Source organism: Brassica napus, chromosome A9 (genome assembly GCF_020379485.1).
Source record: "Brassica napus cultivar Da-Ae chromosome A9, Da-Ae, whole genome shotgun sequence".
Classification (NCBI taxonomy): domain Eukaryota; kingdom Viridiplantae; phylum Streptophyta; class Magnoliopsida; order Brassicales; family Brassicaceae; genus Brassica; species Brassica napus.
The window spans coordinates 30421391-30443683 of NC_063442.1; the positions used below are offsets into that span (position 1 = coordinate 30421391).

General features: G+C 31.4%; 1 protein-coding gene and 1 pseudogene across 1 annotated transcript; one reads left to right on the forward strand and one right to left on the reverse strand.

The window, feature by feature from the left end:
* Positions 1–1446: 1446 nt before the first annotated feature.
* On the reverse strand, positions 1447–2297 carry LOC125578167 (annotated as a pseudogene).
* Positions 2298–12348: 10051 nt separating this feature from the next.
* On the forward strand, positions 12349–20133 carry LOC106443056 (protein FEZ-like). Its single transcript, XM_013884663.3, has 3 exons — positions 12349–17610; positions 17726–18030; positions 18652–20133. Exons 1-3 carry the CDS (start codon positions 17424–17426, stop codon positions 19408–19410), a joined length of 1251 nt encoding a protein of 416 aa, XP_013740117.2. The 5' UTR covers positions 12349–17423; the 3' UTR covers positions 19411–20133.
* The last annotated feature ends 2160 nt before the right edge of the window (positions 20134–22293 follow it).

Genomic DNA, 22293 nt, shown 5'->3' on the forward strand with positions numbered 1-22293 from the left:
TCTATTATTATAAAACACAGTTTGCTTCACTTCTAGGTTGTCCACGTCGTCTGCCAACTAGATAAGTCGAGCTCTCTCAGGCCAACACGTGTCGAATCCGCCCAAAACGCATCACTTCATTAATGTGGGTTATGTGGGCTTTGATTAGTGTTTTGGCCATAGGTAATGTTCAAGGGATCAAGCACGATAGAATCACTTCTACGCCTCTCAATACGCGTCGCGTCATAGGGTTCATCCCACTTTTGATCTTCACCGTTTGAGAGCTTGATACGATGAAGTCGACTTCAAGAATCTCTATGTAGGGTTTCGATGTGCCTTTTGATCTTCTTATTAGAAAATACGAAACGCTCCCACTTTCAGATTCATAGTTGTTAGACTCCTTTTCAAATCCATCAACCACGATCTAGCCTTCAATGCGAGTTTGTCTTCTTGCAACACGGTTTATCTGCGAGTAAAAAGGTTAGCCTTCCTCCTCTCAAAACCATCTTCTCAATCCCTCAAAATAGAGCAGTAAAATTATTTTCCGAGTGTTAAGGTAATATTTTTTCGTATGAATGATTTGCCTTTAACCATGACTTTAATTCATTTTTTTTTATTTTAATCCATATAAGCAGATAATAAAGTGTGCAAGGAATGTGAGAAATGTTTGTAAAAGTCGACTCAGAGTCTCAGAGATGTACATGTATATTGTATACAATAGTTGTCTCTTTGAAATTTCGAGTTGATTGGATTTGATGAATCACAGCGACTCCATTCTATTTGATTTCAGGGAATTTCTCGGGATGGGCATGCTTAAAAGTTGAAATTTTCTGAACACAAATGGAGGGAGACGGTTGGGTTCAGACTATGTTCAGATTCTTGGAAGCAAAGAACGTCAAACTTGGTGGTGAGATGAAGGCCTTGCGATGCTTCTCCTCATGATTCTAAGGTTATTATGTTCTTTAAACTCATGATAATTGTAGGATTAAACTATTTCTGGCGTTAAAACTCATGATTATCAGACCTTTGCATTCATATATTCATTGAATCACTTCTGAATGGGAAATTTAGAACCCGTCTGTTGATTATGATTTCTTCTTCACCTCATGATTATCAGACTTTTGTATTTTATATTCACTGAATCACTTTTGAATGCGAAATTTAGAACCCGTCGGTTGATTAAGATTTCTTCTTCCCCCATGATTGTCAGACTTTTGTATTCATATCTTCGTTGAACCTCTTTTGAATAATAAATTTAGAACATGTTAGTTGATTATGGATTCTTCTTCACGTCTGTTTGTCAATGCCACATCAGGGACACATAGCTGTTTCGACAAGAAGACTTATGCAGGGGAAGTTACTTTTACAAGTAAGTATCTTGGTGATTATTAAATGATTAATTACATATGAGTATGTTATATTACTCATCCTGTACTCAATCTGCCTGGATATTTTTCATCTATGTAGGCTGGTCTCCAAAAACACTGAGAATACATCAGCAGCTTCACTTTTTAGAGGCTATGCAAAGATTGAACCTTTGCCCATGGCTGATCTCAATGAGTTTATTATCACAGCTATCCCTAAGGGTTTAAACGCTTCGTCTAGGCTCTTTTCAATGTTCTTGGAGATGAGTCCAGGAACGTCCTTGAAGAGATGGAAGGTGAGTCCCACTTCACTCAAGTGTCCATCTATGGCACCGTCAGAGTCTGGGAGTATGATTTGCGCATGGTTTGCACGGCAGACACCATCTCGAAGATGGGTTCCAGCGGAGATGTCAGCGTCTGAACCGACAATGAGTGTGGCTGCGCCGTCACGGAAGAGTGCCTATCCCACGAGTGAGTCAAGCTGAGTGTCAGAAGGGCCGCGGAAGGTGACGGCTGTGATCTCGGAGAAGACCAAGAGACACGTGCGCCACGGTTGTTCTCAGCGAGGTCCTTGGCGAGACGGAGGACAGTGCCGCCGGCGAAGCAACCTTGCTGGTACATCATGAGACGCTTGACGGAAGGACGAAGACCAAGGAGCTTGGTGAGCTGGTGGTCAGCACCAGGCATGTCAACTCCTGAGGTGGTGCAGATGACGACCTGTTTGATCTTGGACTTAGGCTGACCCCACTCCTTAATAATCTTCACTCCTGCCTCCTTACCTAGCTTGGGGACTTCAGTGACCACGACATCCAAAGAAAGTGAGGAAGAAGCAGGAATCTCGGAAAGTGAAGTATCAAAAACCTCATGCCACAAATTCAACCGCTGAACTTCTTTAAAATCAAGGCTAAGGTGGCAAGAAGAAGTGATAAGCACTACCTTTCTATCTCTTTTCATTTTTTTTTTCTCTCTTTCATTAATTTTCTTGGACTGTCAGATTCTATGGTTTGTTAATGTCCAAAACTTGCTGAAACCCAAGTTGTGTTTGTTGATGGAAAAGAGTTTGTTTGGTTTCATCACTGTCCTTGCCTTTTTGGCATCGTATGTCAATGGACAAGAACGAAAGACAAATGTCAAAAACAAAAGAAATATCAGTTGGTAATCACTGAAGTACATTAGATATTTCTACAGACTTTGTAGAGTGTAGTTCGCAACTGCCTGAACTTTTAACACCCTATACAAATTGTTCCAACAGAAACTTCAAAAGAGTCGATTTTGAGAAAACAGATTTTCTAACAAGAGAGCACAAAAATGTACAAAAGGAACACTGAGCACAAAGATAAGTTGAGTCAAATAATTTCCAACAAAATAGTTGATGGTGAGGAAGCTCAGCTTGCGCCATCTAAATCTTAATGTCACCCATGTTTCTCTTGAAAAATTAGCATATAATCTGTGGAGAATGGAAGTAGCTCGCAGATTTGAGGAAGCTTGGAGTGCTGAAAAGGCACTCCTGTCTGTTCCAAAGATGGAAAAGGCCAAGTGCAGAGCTATAACGGAAGCAAGTGAGAAAGCACAGATGATGGTGGAACTGGAAGGAAGCAAGCATAAATGAAAGAAAGAAGAGAATCGCACGAGAAAGACCGTGCATGCTTTCGTACATAATGATGTTCGGTACAAAAGATAGTATATAAAAAGATTGAAGAAGTCACTAAGGCACACTTGATCACACCTCTGTTCCCATTAAAGTCTTAAAACCTGATGCTGCTCAAGACATCCTCACAAGGTTTGTCTCCTTCGTACGTGTCATGCATATGGTTATTTGGTGTATGAGTTCATGGAAAATGGAAGCTTAGAGGAAAGACTCTTTCAAAATAAATTACATCACGTTAAATAAGCAATACAATTACAAATTATTAAAACAAGATCAAATAACACTCCGACATCATTGCACATTTGTCATAAGATATATACTTTCTTCTCAACAAATGACACCTGCTAACCTAATAAAAATATAATCAGAACGTTGACATACAATATACTTATTTTATTATTTTTAAAATATATATATATTTTTTAGCAAGAAAGTTTATTTATATTATTTTTAAAATTATATTTAAAATAATAAAATAAGTATCAAACATTGAGATTAATGTTAGTTTAAAATTTTATTGAAATGAAATTAAATAAATTTTATAATATAAGTTAATTTATATTATTTTGTGATGCACAGAAACATTTTCATTTTCATTCTCATTCAACAACAAAAAACAAAAAAAAAGTCTCAACCCACATAATAATCCCATAAAAATTATCATTCTCCACTAATCTTAACAATACATGGATCAATAATTAAATATTACCAAACTTATCATATAAACCAAACAAATGAAAATTCCTAGAATAAATATTACATTTAACTATACTAATCTTTTTTTTTGCTTAATTTCACCAATATTTAGGTACACTAACCGTAAAAGTCAGTGTATGAGATTGAGTAATTAAATCTTTACGTAATCTATACAAAAAATTGATATTAGGAAAAACAACAATTTTGGCTTTGAAACAAAACCGAAACAAGGACTAAACATCTTCGTATGAAATTATCTATATGCCATAATTTTGCTATGCTTGCACATGAAAACATGAAGAATGCATGAAATTTATGGATCTCCATGAATGGCAAACCGACGTGTCTGGAGTTGAAAAAATGCTATAAATATATCAAATGTTCCTTACATGCCGTCTCTATATTGAAAAAGAAGTGTTATGGAACTAATATTATCTTTATAATGCCACCAAAAAAATACCATCTCAATAATCGGGAAAATCAATAGTGATTGTTATTACTATAAACAAATAGAGAATTCTTAAATTTGGTTTTACAGTGACTAACAAGTGCATACACTCATCGGCCACTACTCAGTTTTCACACTTTCAAGTTTTAATGTTTTCTTATTTTGATTAGCTTTGTTTTACTACCTTCTTCCCATTCAATATAGCATTCTACTTTTAATAAGAAATGCAACTTCAAATAATCACAACTTCCACTTCAATATCATGTCGAAAGACTATGATTACAAGATATACAGTAATTACTCTTATAACATACACAAAAAATTACCCACAATCCAATCTTTCCAAGTCCAAATATTACAAACAAAAAATAACGCACCAAATATGGGATCAAATTTTTGTAAAAGAAAACAGCATGAAAACTATTTGAGGCGTTTACAGCATATTAATGCCACAACTCTTTAATATAGAAACAACTATTGTAAATAAATAAAATACATCTTATCACATATAATTCATTCTCACCTAAAATATCCAAAAAGATAAAAATCATTTTCATATATATCAAAAATACAAACCACAAAATCATACAATAAATAATAATTTAGATCACAAGTAAAGTATATCCCGCCCGCGGGCGGATCGTAGTTCAGTATACAAGGAAGATTAACGAGTTACGTTTGGTCAAAGGTAAAAGTTCGAAGGTGAGAGACATGATTAGTTAACTGTGGTGAAGAGATGGTTAATAATGTTCACGAAGAAAGAGGTATGAAAGAGGTATGGATTTTACCAAAAAAAAAGAAAGAGGTATGGATGCTTGGGCTTGAAGACTTAGAAGTTTTGACTAATATTTTTATTATATTTTTTATGTACTGTGAATAACTGGTGAAGACATTTTCTTATATACAATGAAAAAATCAAAGAAATATCTCTAGTACCAAGTGCACACGCTTGGGAAGTAAAAACCAAAAGAGTCAAAACTCAACGAGAGACAAAATGGGTATGAACCGAGGAAACCTGGCTTTTAGGAATTTCATTGGGTTTGGAGTACCTATGAATTTAGACTTTTGCCTATAGTGCGATCTAGTTTTGGAGTCGGTACCAAAATTAAACTCAGGTGAAGCAGGGCCATCAAGCTACATTCTATTCTTTCCAGTTTTTCACATGTTAAATTTTAAATATTTTTCCGTCGACGGGCTTGTTGATGCCCCAGTTGTTGAGGTTAAAACAAAGTGTAGGCAATTCCTAAAAGTATTTTTTTTTGGTACGCCTCAGATAAGTTTTTGGAACTCGGATTGTTTAACATATGGAGTACAAAATAACCTATAAATGACAAAATAACCTATAAAATGACAAAATAATAGGTTAAAAAGTTTATGGTTAATTTATATACGTCATTGAGAAAATAAATTAAAATACGATGGTCTCATAGCTATTCACATATTTTTGTTGCAATTAAATAGTACTTGTGAAAAAAAACTGTATCATAACAATGATTTATGTTTGAAAACTTTGAATGTGAGCAACTATGATGCCTAAAATCAGTATAATGTTTGAATATACTTTTTTTTTTGACTAAAGTGCTTGAATAATTTGGAAGTAGGTTATGAAAAATATTGGTAAGTAAAGGTACCGTTAAGCCCTTTCTCAAAAAAATAAAAAAGTTAAGGTACCGTTTCAAAAAAAAAGATGCCTCGCACGAACAGGACAGGCAGATCAACAGTTTAAAGCTTAATGCCAAAAAAAAAGAACGTTAACATATGCATAAAAAAAATCCAAATGATTAAACGTCATATCATCCATGAATCATGATCCATCTATGGTTGCAAAAACGATACATGTCTCGTTAGTGACAAATAGTTGGGACATAACAGCAAATTTCGTATCTACGTTAAATAGTTATCTTCCTTAATCAAACTCATTCTCATTCATGCATGTCTTCTTCTTTTTTGTTGTCAATGTTGAATTCTTATTCAAACGTTCGAAGCCAAAAGACTTAGGTCAACAATAAAGAAAAATGCTACCAATAGGTGCGATAGAAGAAAAAACTTCCAAAACAAAAAGAAGTAATAAGCAAAACCATGACGATCGCAGTATAGTTAACGCCATACCATGCATGTCTTCGTTTAGTATATTTCCACCTTGCAGTTAGACTTCTCTTTATTTCTTTCAAACTAGGTTAATCATATGTCTAACTGTTTTTCTTCACAAGAAATTCACTTAACAACCTATATAAGTTTTGTTAGAATATATTGACCACCATTTAATTTAGTTGATAGTAAGATTTATAAGTCTATGCCTTTCTACTAAGGTTATAAAAACTAACTAGGCTAAGATCCACGCTTTGCGCGGAACGAACATTATATATACTATTTTTATGTGTTATATGTTCTTTTACATATTTATAAAATAATAAATATATATTAAATAATTAAAAAGTCTGTAACTATTACATATATAATTAAATTGATGTGATCACATAAATAAATTTCATTAATCCAAATTAACAATCTCTTTTTCTATTTTATATGATATATAATTAAATTTTAATGATATTAACATATATATATATATATATATATTAAATGAAGCTTTCTACTCATATGTTTTTTTTAATTGTATATTTTTAGCACAAAAACTTTAAATCACAAATAACAAAATTTTCATTGTGTGATTAATAGTTTTAGTAATTTATGAATTACTAAAAAATTCAAAGCTAAGTTTAAAATTTAAATATTAAGTTGTCAATATTTGTTCAATAGCTTTTACCAAAAATATTTCTTCAAAGTAAATTTCAAAATTAAAATATTTATATATTTTTTATGGAACATAGTTTAATTTTAATATATATATATATATATATATATATATATCTTTTACAGTTATCATAACAAAAAAAATTGTAATTATTTCTATTTTATCATAACAAAAAATTTAAATCATAGGTCACAAAAATTTAAATGTGAGACTTTTAACAGTTTTAGTAATTTATAATCTGTAGAAAAAAATCAAAATATAATATATACAGAGAAATCTAAATTTTTATTATATGGTTAATGTAATTGTTTAATTAATTTTATTAATTTGAAATTAAACAAATATGATAAAAAAATACACTAATTTGTATCAAATATGTATTATCAAAATCATTATACTTTAGCCACATTAGGCAATTTCATAATTTCATTTAAAGAAAAAATGAAAAATATTAATAATGAATTTATTGTTAGTTTAATAAAAAACTTATTATATATTTAGATGAACCAACCTAATTCTATAAGGATTAAGGATTCTAAGATTTATTGTGGTGATGACACATAATCCCCATGTAAATTCTATTTGCCTTGTCACTTAGCAGCTAGTGTTCTATATTACCAGACTCCGGAAACCGATAATTAACTATTTGACAGTCTCGTAAACGATCAATTAATTGACGGTACTTGTACATACACACCCTTAAAGAAATCAAATTTGAATTTTATTAAAGGCAAGGAAACGTTGAGAAATTCTATACTTTGGTATTCGGTATTTAAAAAATCATCAAGAACTTCGAGTAAATTTGACTTTTGCCTTATAAATGCTACACGCACCTTGTTAATGTTAATGATTTAATTAACCGCGTACCCGATAATATTAGTATAACCTATTTCACCTACTTTTGTACTTCAGAACTAAGATTAGTTACTCCTGAAGTCTTTTTATTTATTTTAATTTCACTTCGAACTTCGAAAAAATTATATGGAGGCAGCATACGTAATCGTATTATTAATTTACATATACATTTATAGCGTGCATGGGTTTATTTTAATCACATAGATTTTGACCCCTTATTGAATTCAGTTAAGTTTTAATTTTTACTAAAAGGAACATATCAAGCCTTCTTAAGCTGTCCACGTCGGATTGGAAATTCAGGCCAATCAGAAACTGACTTTATGCCACGTCACTTATCTTCTGGGTCTGAACCGGGCCAAGATTTATGTATCTGAGTCGATGTGGCCCACTTCCATACGAATCCATCGCTTGGCAAAGCGCGACTCTCCAGACTCCACTTCATCTTCACCGTTTTTAGATCGAAAATTATGTTGTATCTGAAAATCACAGTTACGTTGGAGTTAAGTCGACCCACTCTTTCACATTAATAACCTTCATTACTCCTCCCTTACAAGTTAGAGATGTTAGCGTTCTGACTCCCATTGTTCTTAGCTTTATATAAACTCCTTTATAGAATCTCATTTACTACCTTTACAAAATCATTTCCTCTTCATGTCAACTATAGCCTATTCAATCGCCCACAAGAACATACCTTTAGGGTTTCCATTTCAATTAAAGCACAAACCGAACGTTTTCACGCGAGAGAGAACGCAGAACTCGGTGACCCTATCAAACCTATCCTTTGTTTCGTCTTCGAATCGATCTGATATATTCATCCAAGTCGTGGATCTCAAGCCTATCCAATCTATATACGTAAGATTTTAACTTTTAACTCTGCATCAGTATTCATCCTCCATTGATACCATTTCTGGGTTCAATAATTTCGTCAACATATTGGATTGTAGTTTCACCATCGTCTATGATTCCATGGTATAGATCTCGGTTTACATGTTCTTATTGTGTTTACAGGTTAGTGAGAATGATGGAAAGACGAAAGTTTCATGCTGGCACTTGCGGATGACTAAGATCACAACAATGAAAAATTAAAATCTGGAGAGCCGGAGCTGAGATCCTCTGATCCTCAAGGTGTGGATGCGGAGAAGCCTGTTGTTCTCACTGATGAGCCTTTGAGGGAGGCCTCTCCTGCAACCGATGTTAACCTGGTTTAGAGGAAGTGGTGGTGGATGGTGAGAAGTCTAATGTCGAGAAGTGGGGCCAAGAGTTGCAGAATTGTGAAAACATCCTTCCCTGGATAAGGTTCACATCTAACAATACCCTTCAAAACTAAATTTGCTAAGCCCCAAGATCGAGATCATACATTGGAGTTGTCAAGAACATGTAAGCTGATACGTACGGATGTATACTATGCAGGGTAATTATTTTGGTTGGGTCCAAGTTCTTCTTCTCAATGTGTTGTATGTTTAAAATGATTTCACTACTATCTCTAGGATCATCTTTCCAACTGTTCGATCCTGTGATATTGTGCAGCATGTGAAACCAGAGGAAGGGAACCAATATAATGGTATTTGGTTCTATCTTTTTTGCTTCATCATTTTTTTTAATAAAGACATTTTAGCTTGAGCATGTCATATTTTGGACTCCTATCAGGATATATGCTCCAGAACCATTTGATGTTCGAAGGATATTATATTCAGACATTCTCTCAAATGAACTGGAAGTCACCGTTACAATAGATGATCCAGTTGATCCTGGTTGGTTTTACAAAAACTATCCACGATTCAAATTTGAAGTGGCAGTAAGGTGAATGATGGGCTGGCTTATCGAACTGCAGATTCTTTCTTGGAATCCCGAGTAGCGTCTTTGATTCGAAATTCAAACAGTGAATTCAGAGTATGTTCATCTGTTTTTTTTTTCAGGGAAAGAGTTACATTGAGTTTATGTTCCACTAAGCTGAACATTTAAAACTCCTTTTCAGGTGGTTATATTACAGATGAATGAACAAGACTGCATCCTGATCTCATGTCTTTACCCTTGGAAGACAAGAATAAAATTATCTCTAGGATGGATTACAAAGGCAAGAATAAGTTGGTTGTGCGGATCTCTGTTTCAGCGGAATGGATAGCCTCCCCAATAACCAGCCCATTGAAGTTACAGGTAAATACCTAATCTCCTGCATATTTCTCTCAGGAAAAAAGAAAATTAGAAGCATCCAGTAGCGTTTATTATCTTTTAGGTTATAATAATTATTTTGTAGCCAAGGAGTATGAATATTCAAACCATATTTAACCATAAATTGGTTTTGGTGGCAATTCTACTCATTCACCATAGAAAGTTGCAAAGCTACATTATAATTCAAAATCTTTCATATAAGAACTACCGATAAACGTTACATAATTTATATTATTTAAGTTTTATGCACGTTTTGAAAGACTAAATAACACCATGTCATTCTTATAATTATTTACGTTTTTCACTACGTTGAGATTGTGATTCTTCATGCTATTTCACCAAAAAAAAAATAACTTTTTGGACATTCTATGAAACTGTTTTACAATTGTATATGTTTTTTGATATGCACCCACTTTTTGGACATGCTATTTCACAAAAAAAAAACTCTTTGGATATTCTCAATAGTTGTGAGGTCTTAAATTAAATTATTCAGGGGAGGATCAGGTAACTTTCATATAGGTATTGATTCCTAACTTTAATTTAGCTTATCATTGAACCATCTATAATTGAGTAGCACATGAGTCCATGCTTATGCAGTACCTTAGTATTGGCGTTGCAGTTGCTTTCTTCACCATCTATAATCATGAACATATTGAATCATCCTTTGTTTACTGAAATTACTTGAGACTATAGCCATAACGAGTCCATTTACCTAGAGTAGCTAACTCTATTTGAAACTAAGTTTTCTCATGGTCACTATTAACAGGAGTTCGTAAAAGTATAAAAGTGTCAAAATCTGCTTGGCACATCTATTTGTGGTTTAATGTTGTGGAGAGCTTGCGTTCACGAAAAAAACTCTTCAAAGGAGGATGAAGACAAAGAGGCTATGAAGACGAGCACACGACCCTTTTGAATCCTCATCACTAAATTGTTCGTTGTTGTTTTTGTTGTCTTAAATGGAAGACTTTAAAAAAAAAAAACCATTATGCCAAAATAAAGTTAAAATAAGTTTCTCAAAAAATTAAGTTAAAATCAGTATAAAATGACTAACAAAAAGTACATACAAGAAATTAATTTAATATCTAGGTTAGTGGTTTGAAATTAACATATATTATTTTAATTAAATATTAAAATATAATAAGATTCCATTATTTAGTAAAATATTAGAAAAAATATCCAAATCATTTAAAACAAAATGGAAATAAATTTCTAAAGAATCAAAATTAAAAACTATTCAAAAGGTACTAAATTGATATTTAGAATGATATTATGTAAATCAACATACAAATTTAACTACCACGAAGAAACAAATTAAATCTTAAAAGTTATAAAATTCTTAAAAATCATATCTGCCAATATAAAATAGAAATCATCATAAATTTATTTTTTATTAAAACTATAAGATGAAAAATTATGAATTTAATTAGTTATCTATAGCTTTTGATTACGCTCGATAAGTCGCATTACAAAGACTTTTTAATTGTTACTTCTAGGCTATCAATATACTGTTAGATTTGTTCATCGTTTATTTGCAATGTTTGACAAAACAAATTTGTGTAAAAATAAGTTTAGGTTAGAGAATTACCAGTAGGTTCATTTTGAGAAGTCTTTACAATTTTTGAAAAATTTCTAATTTGCTTCTCGCTATTCCAAATCCATTTTAAGTTGTTTAATAACAAATTTAAGAATAATGGAAATATGTTTCAACTCTAACATACAAACAATCTTGCATGGTTATAATTTTTTTAGCCAATACCAATGCCTGATATATCTGCATATATGTAATTTAATCTATTCCAAATATTTTTATGTAATATTTAAACATGAAATCATTAATACGGAATCTCCTAAAAGTTTCACATTTTTAAAATAAATAATTATTTACAAAATAATTAATATCAATGAAATTTTAACACAGAAATGATTACACATTTATGAAAATATATATATTTATATGAAATGAATTTATTTACCTATTCTTCAAAAGTATAATTTGAAAAAAAAACCTTTCAGATGATTCATGAACAAATATATGATATACATAAATTAATAAAATTTGAATATTTTATAAAATATAAATTATTTTAATTTTAATAAAGTTTTAAACGATTACTAAAAGATTAATAGAAAATTTAAATATGGTTACATATAAAATATATATTAAATAGAAATTAGTGATATTCCTAACAAAAATTTTAATTTCTTCAAACTCTTTCACTCTAATTTATCAAATTTTATATAAAAAAAATGATATAATATAAACCCAAAAATAAACTTAATTTACTTTAAAGCTTATAACTTAATTTCTTTTAAACTCTAAGCTTTGAATTATATTTAACATTAAAATTATAGACATTTAATAGACAAATAAACCGCGCGTAGCGCGGTAAAATCTCTAGTTTTTACTAAAAGTGTTGGTACAAGCAAACTAGTACTCTATATAAAAAAGAAGGTGAGTTGACCAAAAAAAACAAAAAAAAACAAAAACAAAGAGAAGGCGCTTGCTATTAAGACTGAGCATTTTATTCATTAAATTTTATTCGATTTTTTATTTGTTTCGGTTCGATCCGAAAAATTCGGATATCCGTATGCCTCCTGCCTCCGAAGTAAAGTAAATATTAAAAATCAATATCCGTCAAAAGCAAAGCAAATCACAAATACTAAAAAAATTAGAGACAGATATCCGATCTGCTCCGCTTATATACAAATAGTTGTATATCTATAACTAAATATAGAGTTTTAAATGCTTATACAATTATATTTTAACATATAATTTTATTAATTTTATTTATAAAATTACTTATAAAATATAAAATTAAGAGAAAGTATAAAATCTTTAACGAAAACTACAATTTTTGTAAAAATATTTGTTTTATAAGAATTTTATATTAATTTTTAAAATTCATAAAACACATAGTTTCATTAAATTTTAGTTTATATTTTGTATTATGTAAATTTTATTTTAAGAAAAAAACAAATTTGTGTAATGTTTGGTAAATTTACTTGTATTGTACAAAGTGGATAAAATATCCGTAAACATACGTGAATATCCGCAAATATCTATAAATTTTCCAAATATCCATATTTTTTCGAATCAATGCAAATCAGAAAATCAGATATCCGAATCATAGATACTAAAAAATATGGTACTATCCGATCTGTGCCCACCCCTAATTGTTATACTTTTAGACCTTTAGATAGTTTATTTGGTCACATGACTGGATGCATAGAGGATTAGTTACATTTTACTGCCGATAGTAGTAAATTTAGGTATTGGGATTAGTGTAAACTGGTTTCATGTAATCTAGTTCAATAATTAACAAAAACACATCCAATTTCTTTGAATCCTTTGTAAAGTTTTGTGAATTTTTTCAAAGATAAAAAATTAGAAATACAAAGATTATTTTTAAATATATGCTAAATATTTTTTTGATAACTGATACGCAGGGCCGGCTTAGGCCATGGGGCAAGGAGGCGTGGGCCCAGGACCCTAACATTTTTTCATAAAAATAATATAAAAGAGGAGTCTAATTTAAAAATAATAATTAGGGATAGAAGCCCAGAAATTTTAAATTGTCCATATATACATGTAAAAAAAACCTAAAATTTTTTTTACCTAAGGGCCCATTAATATCTTGAGCGGCCCTGCTGATACGACTTTATCTTTATTTTCTCTTAAATTGTAGTAGCACATATGTATATCATCAGTAGGGACAGAAAATGACAATCTTTCAACTCTACTGAAATAATTCACGTTCCCATGATAAAAATGTAAACAAGTATGAACATAATCAGGTCATCTCGATGAGTCGTGGACCAAAACTCATAAATTTCTATGTCGGAAAGGTTCGTCCCATCTCTTTCCAAGTGGAATCAGAACTACAGAATCCTAGAAAACACAACATATGAAGAGTCCTAAAAAGCCTTTCATTCACTTGGTAGACCATATTTGTTGGCATTGTTGCATTTGACTTGATCATTTTTTGGTGTTTGGACCAAATAGATGAGACCTTGTTACGGAGTATGACTCATCGAAGATATATATGGTACTTGCACAACACAAGATTGTGTGAAGAAATGTCTATATATCTTTTTATTTCTTTCTTTTTTGCCAACGTTGTGAATTTCACATAAAATATGAGAAAGGTTTGTAAACTTTACGAAAATTTAAAACTAGATGGGCTCACCTTGGCAAAAAGAATAAAATAATGTGAAGCCCTTAGAGCATCATTATCTCTGATTTTTTAGGGCGGAGTTTTTAAGAGAATATAAAAATCTGTTTAATTTTTAACTAAAAAGTTAAGAAACTGTTTCTTAAAGTACTTAGAGCATGATCATTGGGGGGAGAAGAGAGAGATTCTTAGAGTGAACTTCTTAGCGGAATATAAAAATCTGTTTTTTAATTTTTTATTAAAAAAGTTAAGAACCGACTTTTAAATAAGAACAATCCCCCGAATAATCATGCTGTTAGAAAACAAGATGGTTCGTATCTGTAGATGTGATTCATACATTAATTAATTATTAATGCATGACAAATCAAACATTCGGCGTAGAAGAACAATCAGTGCTTTGTGTATCTTTGTTTGAGCAGCGCATATAAGTTTTGTAGCTTTTGCTAGACATGGAGAATTACGAGAACCAAGACTACATATAATATGCTGATTATGAAAGATCTGGTAGTTTGTGTGTGTTTTCTGTATGAAGATTGTGATCATGGTTTGTACTCGTATTCGTAGAAACCACTGGAATAAGACGATATGTACACGTGTGCCAGAGCTATCTATATTGCGGGATGACACGTAGTTAAAATTTATATCATTTGAAAACTTACCTTAAAGATAATTTATATCAGTTTCATAATAATTTCAACTTTAGAATGATTAAGTATCATCCTTACAGTCATTTTGCAATTAATGTGTTTACACACTAATTTTCTTAACTCTATCGCAAAATATTTAATGTATCACAAACTAGTTTTTTTAATCATTTCATTTTTAGTTTTTGTATTTTTAACTTTTGTATTAGTGAATTGAAGTTCTCTTCAGACAAGTACTGAATAATATCATTGTTGAAACAATTAAATTACAAATCATTAAGATTCACATCAACTAAAATACTGGAATGAGAATGTTTTTAGAAATTGATAGTTTCGTATATTGCTGGACTTGGCCATAGTTGAGGTTTATGCACACGAAAGCAACAAATTGGTTATGAATTAAGGAAACTGAGGTGTTAAACGCCACACACAAAGTTGAATCTTTAGTTTAGCCAAGTATTATTTTTCTTTATAGAGTTTTCATATCAAATTAAGAACTAGAAACATAATCAGATTGTTAGAAGAAAAGACAGAAATCATAAAAAGCTTTAAAAAAAGAACTCGCAAAATCAATTGAAAAACATAATTCATATACCGAGTGAAGAGATCACATTATTTTTGATGCAACTCTAATCCATTTCACTTGATTCTATCGTGTTTATAACATTACCAAGAACTTTCATAAGAAAGTACACGTTATTGGTTATAGACTACGTCGATTTTTAACGTGTCCAACACTATTGACACGACGCCCAACCATTTTTATTGGTGTTCTTATAGTATGGTACAATAATTATGTATTTAAAATAAGCCTAACATATTAGTTTTACATTGATTTATTTTCTTTATATTTATAGAAGAAAATAAGTCTGGGTAAAATATTTGGATCTGAAGAACCGAACCGAACTTGATTTGAAAGTACTACTAAACATAAACTAAAACTGATTAAGTACTCAAATGAATCTAAAATTTTAATACCAGAATAACTATACCCGAATCCGATCCAAACTGAAATATTTTGGATACCAAAAATATCTAAAACACAATTATATACTTAAATATATTAGTTTTTTTAAAAATTTATATTTATTAGATATTCATTAACAGGTAAATATCTAAAATAACAAAATATGTTCAAAATACTGAAAATATATTTTTTCTCCATCTAAATATTTAAATTGAACTATTTTTATATAAATTTAAGTATTTAGTCTTACATTATTCAATTTTTATGCTTATATTATTTTTATTTTTCGAATTTTGAGGATTAAGTATATTTGGATTTTTGTTAAAAAATTACACAATTAAAATATGTATGCGAACTCGAACCCGGACCGAAATGATTCGAACCAAATTCAATCTTAATTCAAACCGAAATTTGTAAATATCTAATCATATTTAAATTTCTAACTCTAAAAATTAAAATCCGAATAAATCAACTGAATCCAACTGATATCTGAATATACATCCTTGAATATTGTAATACGATATCGTAAATAATCAAATTAATTATTTTATCACTGCGGGGACTAATACCAAGGAATATCGTAATATGCAATATTGCGACTAAGTTTGAACTTTGTGAAGTTAGAGAAATACTTTTCTTTCTGAACCAAATGAATAGACTTGAATTAAAAAAATGTGCGTAAAGTAATTAAAGTCGAACCCTTCAACTAATTCATTGGCCTATGAGTCAAACTTAAGACTTGTCCGTTGGAAAATACGAAACGATGAAGTTACCAAAAAGGTCAAAGTGAACACGATCGTTCATACAGTGGTCAAATCAAATTTAGGGTGTTAATTGTAAATTACAGTAACGTCGTCGCCCCATTGGCCATTAAAACGTAGCCATCTGTTTAATTTTGTAATTTTCTGACATTGGTCAGTGGGAATAGAAACTGTGAAGAGGAATGGAATAGAAACTCGGATTCTGAGAATCGTTTTTAAATTTTGTTAGTATAATCTTAATTAGAAACCTGAAGGCAATTATGTTAGTGCGTACGACTAAATTTAATTTCGAATCTTTTTGTAGTGGCAGCTGGCCTCGATCGACCCTTGTTTCCTTTATTAATTAGAAGACTTCAAACGAAGCTACAATATTAGACTCCAGTGGTCTTTAATAATTTCTTGTCTTCATTCATATATAGTAAGTACTGCATTCAAACACAAATGACTACACACAATTGAGGCAACGAAAAATACAAAAAATTCATGCACATCCTTGTCTGTCTATGCTGCATGCACACTGTGTACAGTACACGTTGTGTATATATGCGTACATGCTATACCGATCATTCTTGAAGTAATGAAATGTAGAAATACAGATAGTATACGTATATATGTAGAAATACGGATGATATATAGTATAGTACGTTTTCATTTTATATATTTTCGTGTACTTGTCCTAGTGTTTATAACCTTTTTCCCTGAGCTCAATTTTATTTTTTAAATTGTCTTCTAAAGTAAAACGAAGCCTTCAAACAAATTTTCTTGGGACATTAATTCAAAAAAAAAACTTTACTATTAAAAAACTCAGCTGAAATGGCGGCTGATCCTTCGGGTTCAGACCCCTCGCAAGGAAGCATATATTGATTCCAACTTAAGATAAACCACTTCACTTCTCTTCCACCTCTTTTAACCAGACTCAATCTTTTTCCACTTAGGGTTTATTTCTAAACTCCTTTTTAGGGGAAATGGGAGAGAGAAACGTTGATGGTGATCAGAAAATGGAGGAAGTATTGTTGCCCGGATTTAGGTTTCATCCAACCGACGAAGAGCTTGTAAGCTTCTACCTGAAGCGGAAGGTTCAACACCATCCTCTCTCCATTGAACTCATAAGACAACTCGATATCTACAAATACGACCCCTGGGATCTTCCAAGTATATATAATTTTTCATACTTTATATCTCATATTCGTTGCTTACAAATAATATAAGTAACTGATGTCTAACCAAATATGTTTGTTATTGTTGCTGTTTTGAATTAATATATTAGGGTTTGCAATGACGGGTGAAAAGGAATGGTATTTTTACTGTCCGAGGGACAGGAAGTATAGGAATAGCTCGAGGCCGAACCGAGTGACTGGAGCTGGTTTCTGGAAAGCCACGGGAACAGACAGGCCGATATACTCGTCGGAAGGAAACAAATGCATAGGTCTAAAGAAGTCACTGGTGTTCTACCAAGGAAGAGCTGCGAAAGGAGTTAAGACTGATTGGATGATGCATGAGTTTCGTTTGCCTTCTATCTCGGAGCCAACTCCTTCTTCTAAGAGGTTCTTCGATTCGCCTGTCTCTCCAAACGTAAGTTCGGGTTAATTCAATGATTTGTCTAGATTTAATTTATTTGGAAATAGAAACATATATGGTTGAAAAGTTATGCGGACGGCTACACGTACAAATTTAATTATTAAGATCGAAGATCTGGTTAGAAGGTTTTGAGAATAATTGTTATGTGTAAATAATGTATATCTTGAATTTGGTGCATTTTTCGCAAAGTAGCTAGTGAGTTGAACTATATATCTCTCTATAACATTAATAAAGCAAATATATTTTCAAGATTGTTTATTGACAAATACTAGAGTGTGAATATATGGATTTTATATTTTAGGGACTTGTTTCTTTTTTTTTCCCTACCTTTTCCCCTTTGATTGTAAGCTTAAACTATTGTGTGTTTTCCGTGTCTACTATAATCTATTTCTAATAACAATAAGGTTTTTATGAAACATTCTCTTAAAATTACAACTCATATGCAAATAATCAAAAGTATATTATAATTTATGATAAATATGAAAAAGCCAGCTAAGCTCATTCAATAAATAGACTGTGGATGCTTATGCCTGAAATACTATGACTCTTATTGTTAATATAGTTTATACAACACGATGTTTGTTACTAATACAAAATTTATATGGATCACTACAGGACTCGTGGGCTATATGCAGAATCTTCAAAAAGTCAAACACAACGAGCCTAAAAGCTCTCTCTCACTCCTTTGTTTCCTCGTTACCATCAGACACAAGCATCGACACAATGTCCAACCAAAAGCCATCAAACACATCACACTTTTCTTCAGACCTCAAAACTAGCTCTCACTTCCAGTTTCACCATGAGAACACGAACAAAATTCCCAAAACTAGTAGTAGTACAACTCCTCTTGCTGCCCCTATAAGTCCATTCTCTTACTTGGATTTCACTTCCTACGAGCCCACCAACGATTTCAATCCGGTTTCATGTTTAGACCAACAATACCTCACAAATCTCTTTCTTGCTCCACAAGAAATACAAGCTCAGTTTCCAAGGCTCGCCTCGTCTAATGAATTCCCCTCGTTTCTCCTAAACATGCCATCATCATATTCGAGCTTCTTGGGAGAATGCAACGGCAAGATCGACCTCAGTGCGGTGTTGACCCAAGAGCAGTGTCCTGATCTTGTAAGCCTACCACAAGAGTATCAAGAAAAGGGACTCGAAGGAAATGGGGAAATGAGGAACATGCATAGTTTCAATGAAGATCTTCATAGTCACTGTGCCACACTCAGGTCTGGTGATATTGCTTCAACAGTTGAAGAGAAACATCCTCACCATTATCAAGACGTGAAACATAACATGACATTGTTGGAGAGTTATTATTCTTCTTTGTCATCCGTTAATGGAGATTTGCCAGCTTGTTTCTCCACAACTTGATGGATTTGGATAGATTTTCATGTCTTTGTCTTCTTGGTTTTGTTTTTGTAAGCCAGGTTGTTCCTCTTGTAGGCTTTCTCTTTCACTAATGCAAGGAAAAATCATTTATGCTTTGTTGACTGTTTGCACAAGGCAGTTTAGGCTAGCTTGACTTGAGTGAAGATGACATAGACTAAACAAACTTAAATTAAAGAGAGAAACCATTAAAAACATTTTAGTTTTGATTACAGTGCCAGAAAGAAAATATTTTCTAGAGCTGATAAAGTCAGAAGTACCACCATAATATACGAGATTGTCACTGAAATATTCAAAAAAAGGTTTTTAGAATATAGTTATAGAATGAAGTTAAGAAATTCAAGTGCGACTAAAATTTCTATTTCATTTTTCAATATGTTAAGCTTGTCAATAGGTTATGTACACTCCAGTGATCTAATTTATATATGTGAAACACTTTACAAAGACTAAGTAACTCAAAATGTCAGCAGTATTCACGAAAATTTCACCATTCCTTATTTTGTGTGCTCATAACTTCACTAGCTGTATAGGAACGTTGGGTAGTAAATTTCATGAGTTGATGAACTTAATTTTGACCTGATCGAACCTCAACATTTCACCGTGTAAAAATGTATGTAATCCAAGGCCAAAAACAAAGAGGAAGAAGAAAAAAAACATAAAACGCTTAAGCTACACGAGAATCAAAGTCCAGAGTACTAGAGAACCAGAGTAGATTACAAAAAAAAAGAGAGAGTAGAATCACATACGTATTACACTGTGAAAGGGTGATTGTTTACATATCATGCATCGAAAGGAGACGTGGAGTCTCGACGATGCGGTGTTGGTTCGATTTGGTGGCGTAGTTGTTAGACACCATTTTCGCAGGCTTTTCTCCTTAGGGCTCTTACGACGGAGACTATAAGAGCTTTTAAACCCAATTATATGGGCTTTGGTGTTATAATTACTAGCCTCAAGCCCAAACAAATATAAGTTCATGTTTTTCTTTCTTCATCAATAAACCAATTCTATTTTTTTTTTTTTTTTGTCGGGGATTTATTTAGATATTACAATTAGAGAAAGATTACAAAGACGATTCGATAACCGGCAATACTACCTGTTTTATGAGGATCTACGCCTAACTGCATCATTTGAGCCGTCCTATGAAGATCACGCCTGACTGGATTTACTTGCACCATGTTGAGAAATCCTTGTAAGCTTTTCTTCCGTAATCGCATAATTGTTGAATAAATCGCTTGCTCCGGGAATTGAAACCTGGATTTCTTGTGCAATCTGCAAGAAACTGCATAGTCTGGGATTTGAACCCCAGACCTGGGTGTAGAAGCCTTTAAACCATAACCACTAGGCTACGGTGTTTCTACAAACCAATTCTATTTACTGTACGGATTTTCTGACTCAAAAGGTGAATATTTAGTTTAAGGGTTTTTAGTAATTAAACCCAACTAAAGATTAATCATAAAATAAACATTCAATTAAAAATCTTATGAAATAAATCTTCAACTTTAATTCCGTTAACATATGTTACCCTCCGTTTAAAAAACCGTGGCGGAAGGTGACATATGTTAACGATTTATAAATTGAGGGTTTATAATGTTGAAAACTTAGTTGAGGGTTTTTTTACGATTTAAAAATAGTTGAGGGGTTTTATCACTAGAAGTCATTAAATGGTTTAAAAAACTTATCATCATTTATACACTGTTTTATATTGATATAACCCTTTAAAACTAATTTATAAATTTTTATACATTAATTTATTATAAAATTAATTTATACATCTTAAATTAATAATTTTTAGTAATACTTACAACTTAATATAACTTCAAAATATTAAATAATTTGATATTTGGCAATAATGATATAAGAAAATTTCTGTGTTTTTGTCATCATTGTCAAATATCAAATAATTTAAAGTTTCTAAGTTATATTAAGTTTTAAGTAGTGTCGAGGATAATTCATCTATGAAGTCAATCTTTTTATTTAGAGTATGATGCATTTTTTTTCTATTTTCATGATTTTTGTCCTCCGTCCGGCTCATACTTCCCCCTATCCTCCCAAAATAATGCATGATTATTTTTATTCTCATTGATTTATGAACAAATACGTTATATTTTTGTTTTCTTGATCAATAAAATAATATATTTGATATATTATTCTTGATTTATTGGATTACTTTATGTTTCAGTAGAATCACGAAGAATGTTAGATTATTTTATCCTAACTAGTAGCAGAAATTGTAAAAACTTATAAAATCATTGTGAAACCGTAAAATCATATGTAAAAGTATTAAAATATTTATGAAGCTTTATAAATCAGTTATAAAGTAATGTATTAAAATTTATAAATTAGTTTTAAATACTTATATCAATATAAAACAATGTATAAATGATAATAAAGTTTTTAAACCATTTAATGACTTTTAGTGATAAAATCCATCAACTATTTTTGAATCGTAAAAAAACCCTTCAACTAAGTTTTCAACATTATAAACCCTCAACTTATAAAATCTTAATGTATGTCATCCTCCGTCACGGTTTTTTAGACGGAGGGTAACATATGTTAACGGAATTAAAGTTGAAAGTTTATTTCACAGAATTTTTAGTTAAAGGTTTTTTTTACGATTAATTTTTAGTCGAATGGTTTAATTACTAAAAACCCTTAGTTTAATGTTTGATGTTTGCTGACTCAAATACATAACATCTTTTGAAACAGATAACTACAAAAAAAATGATGTATATGTTTACTAAATATTCACCGTTTAAGTCAGAAAATATGTTCATATAATATTTTGTTAACGTCATGTGTTTATATTAATTTCATATTGGTTTAAAATTCTAAGAAATAACTACAAAAATGATTGAAAACTCTAAAACA

What these genes read in the sequence shown, in the direction of transcription:
- LOC106443056 (XM_013884663.3), top strand. Translation starts at nt 17,424, where the DNA reads ATGGGAGAGAGAAACGTTGATGGTGATCAGAAAATGGAGGAAGTATTG. An exon ending in CGACCCCTGGGATCTTCCAA is followed by an intron (nt 17,611 to 17,725) that starts GTATATATAATT and finishes TTAATATATTAG; the next exon opens with GGTTTGCAATGACGGGTGAA. An exon ending in ATTCGCCTGTCTCTCCAAAC is followed by an intron (nt 18,031 to 18,651) that starts GTAAGTTCGGGT and finishes GGATCACTACAG; the next exon opens with GACTCGTGGGCTATATGCAG.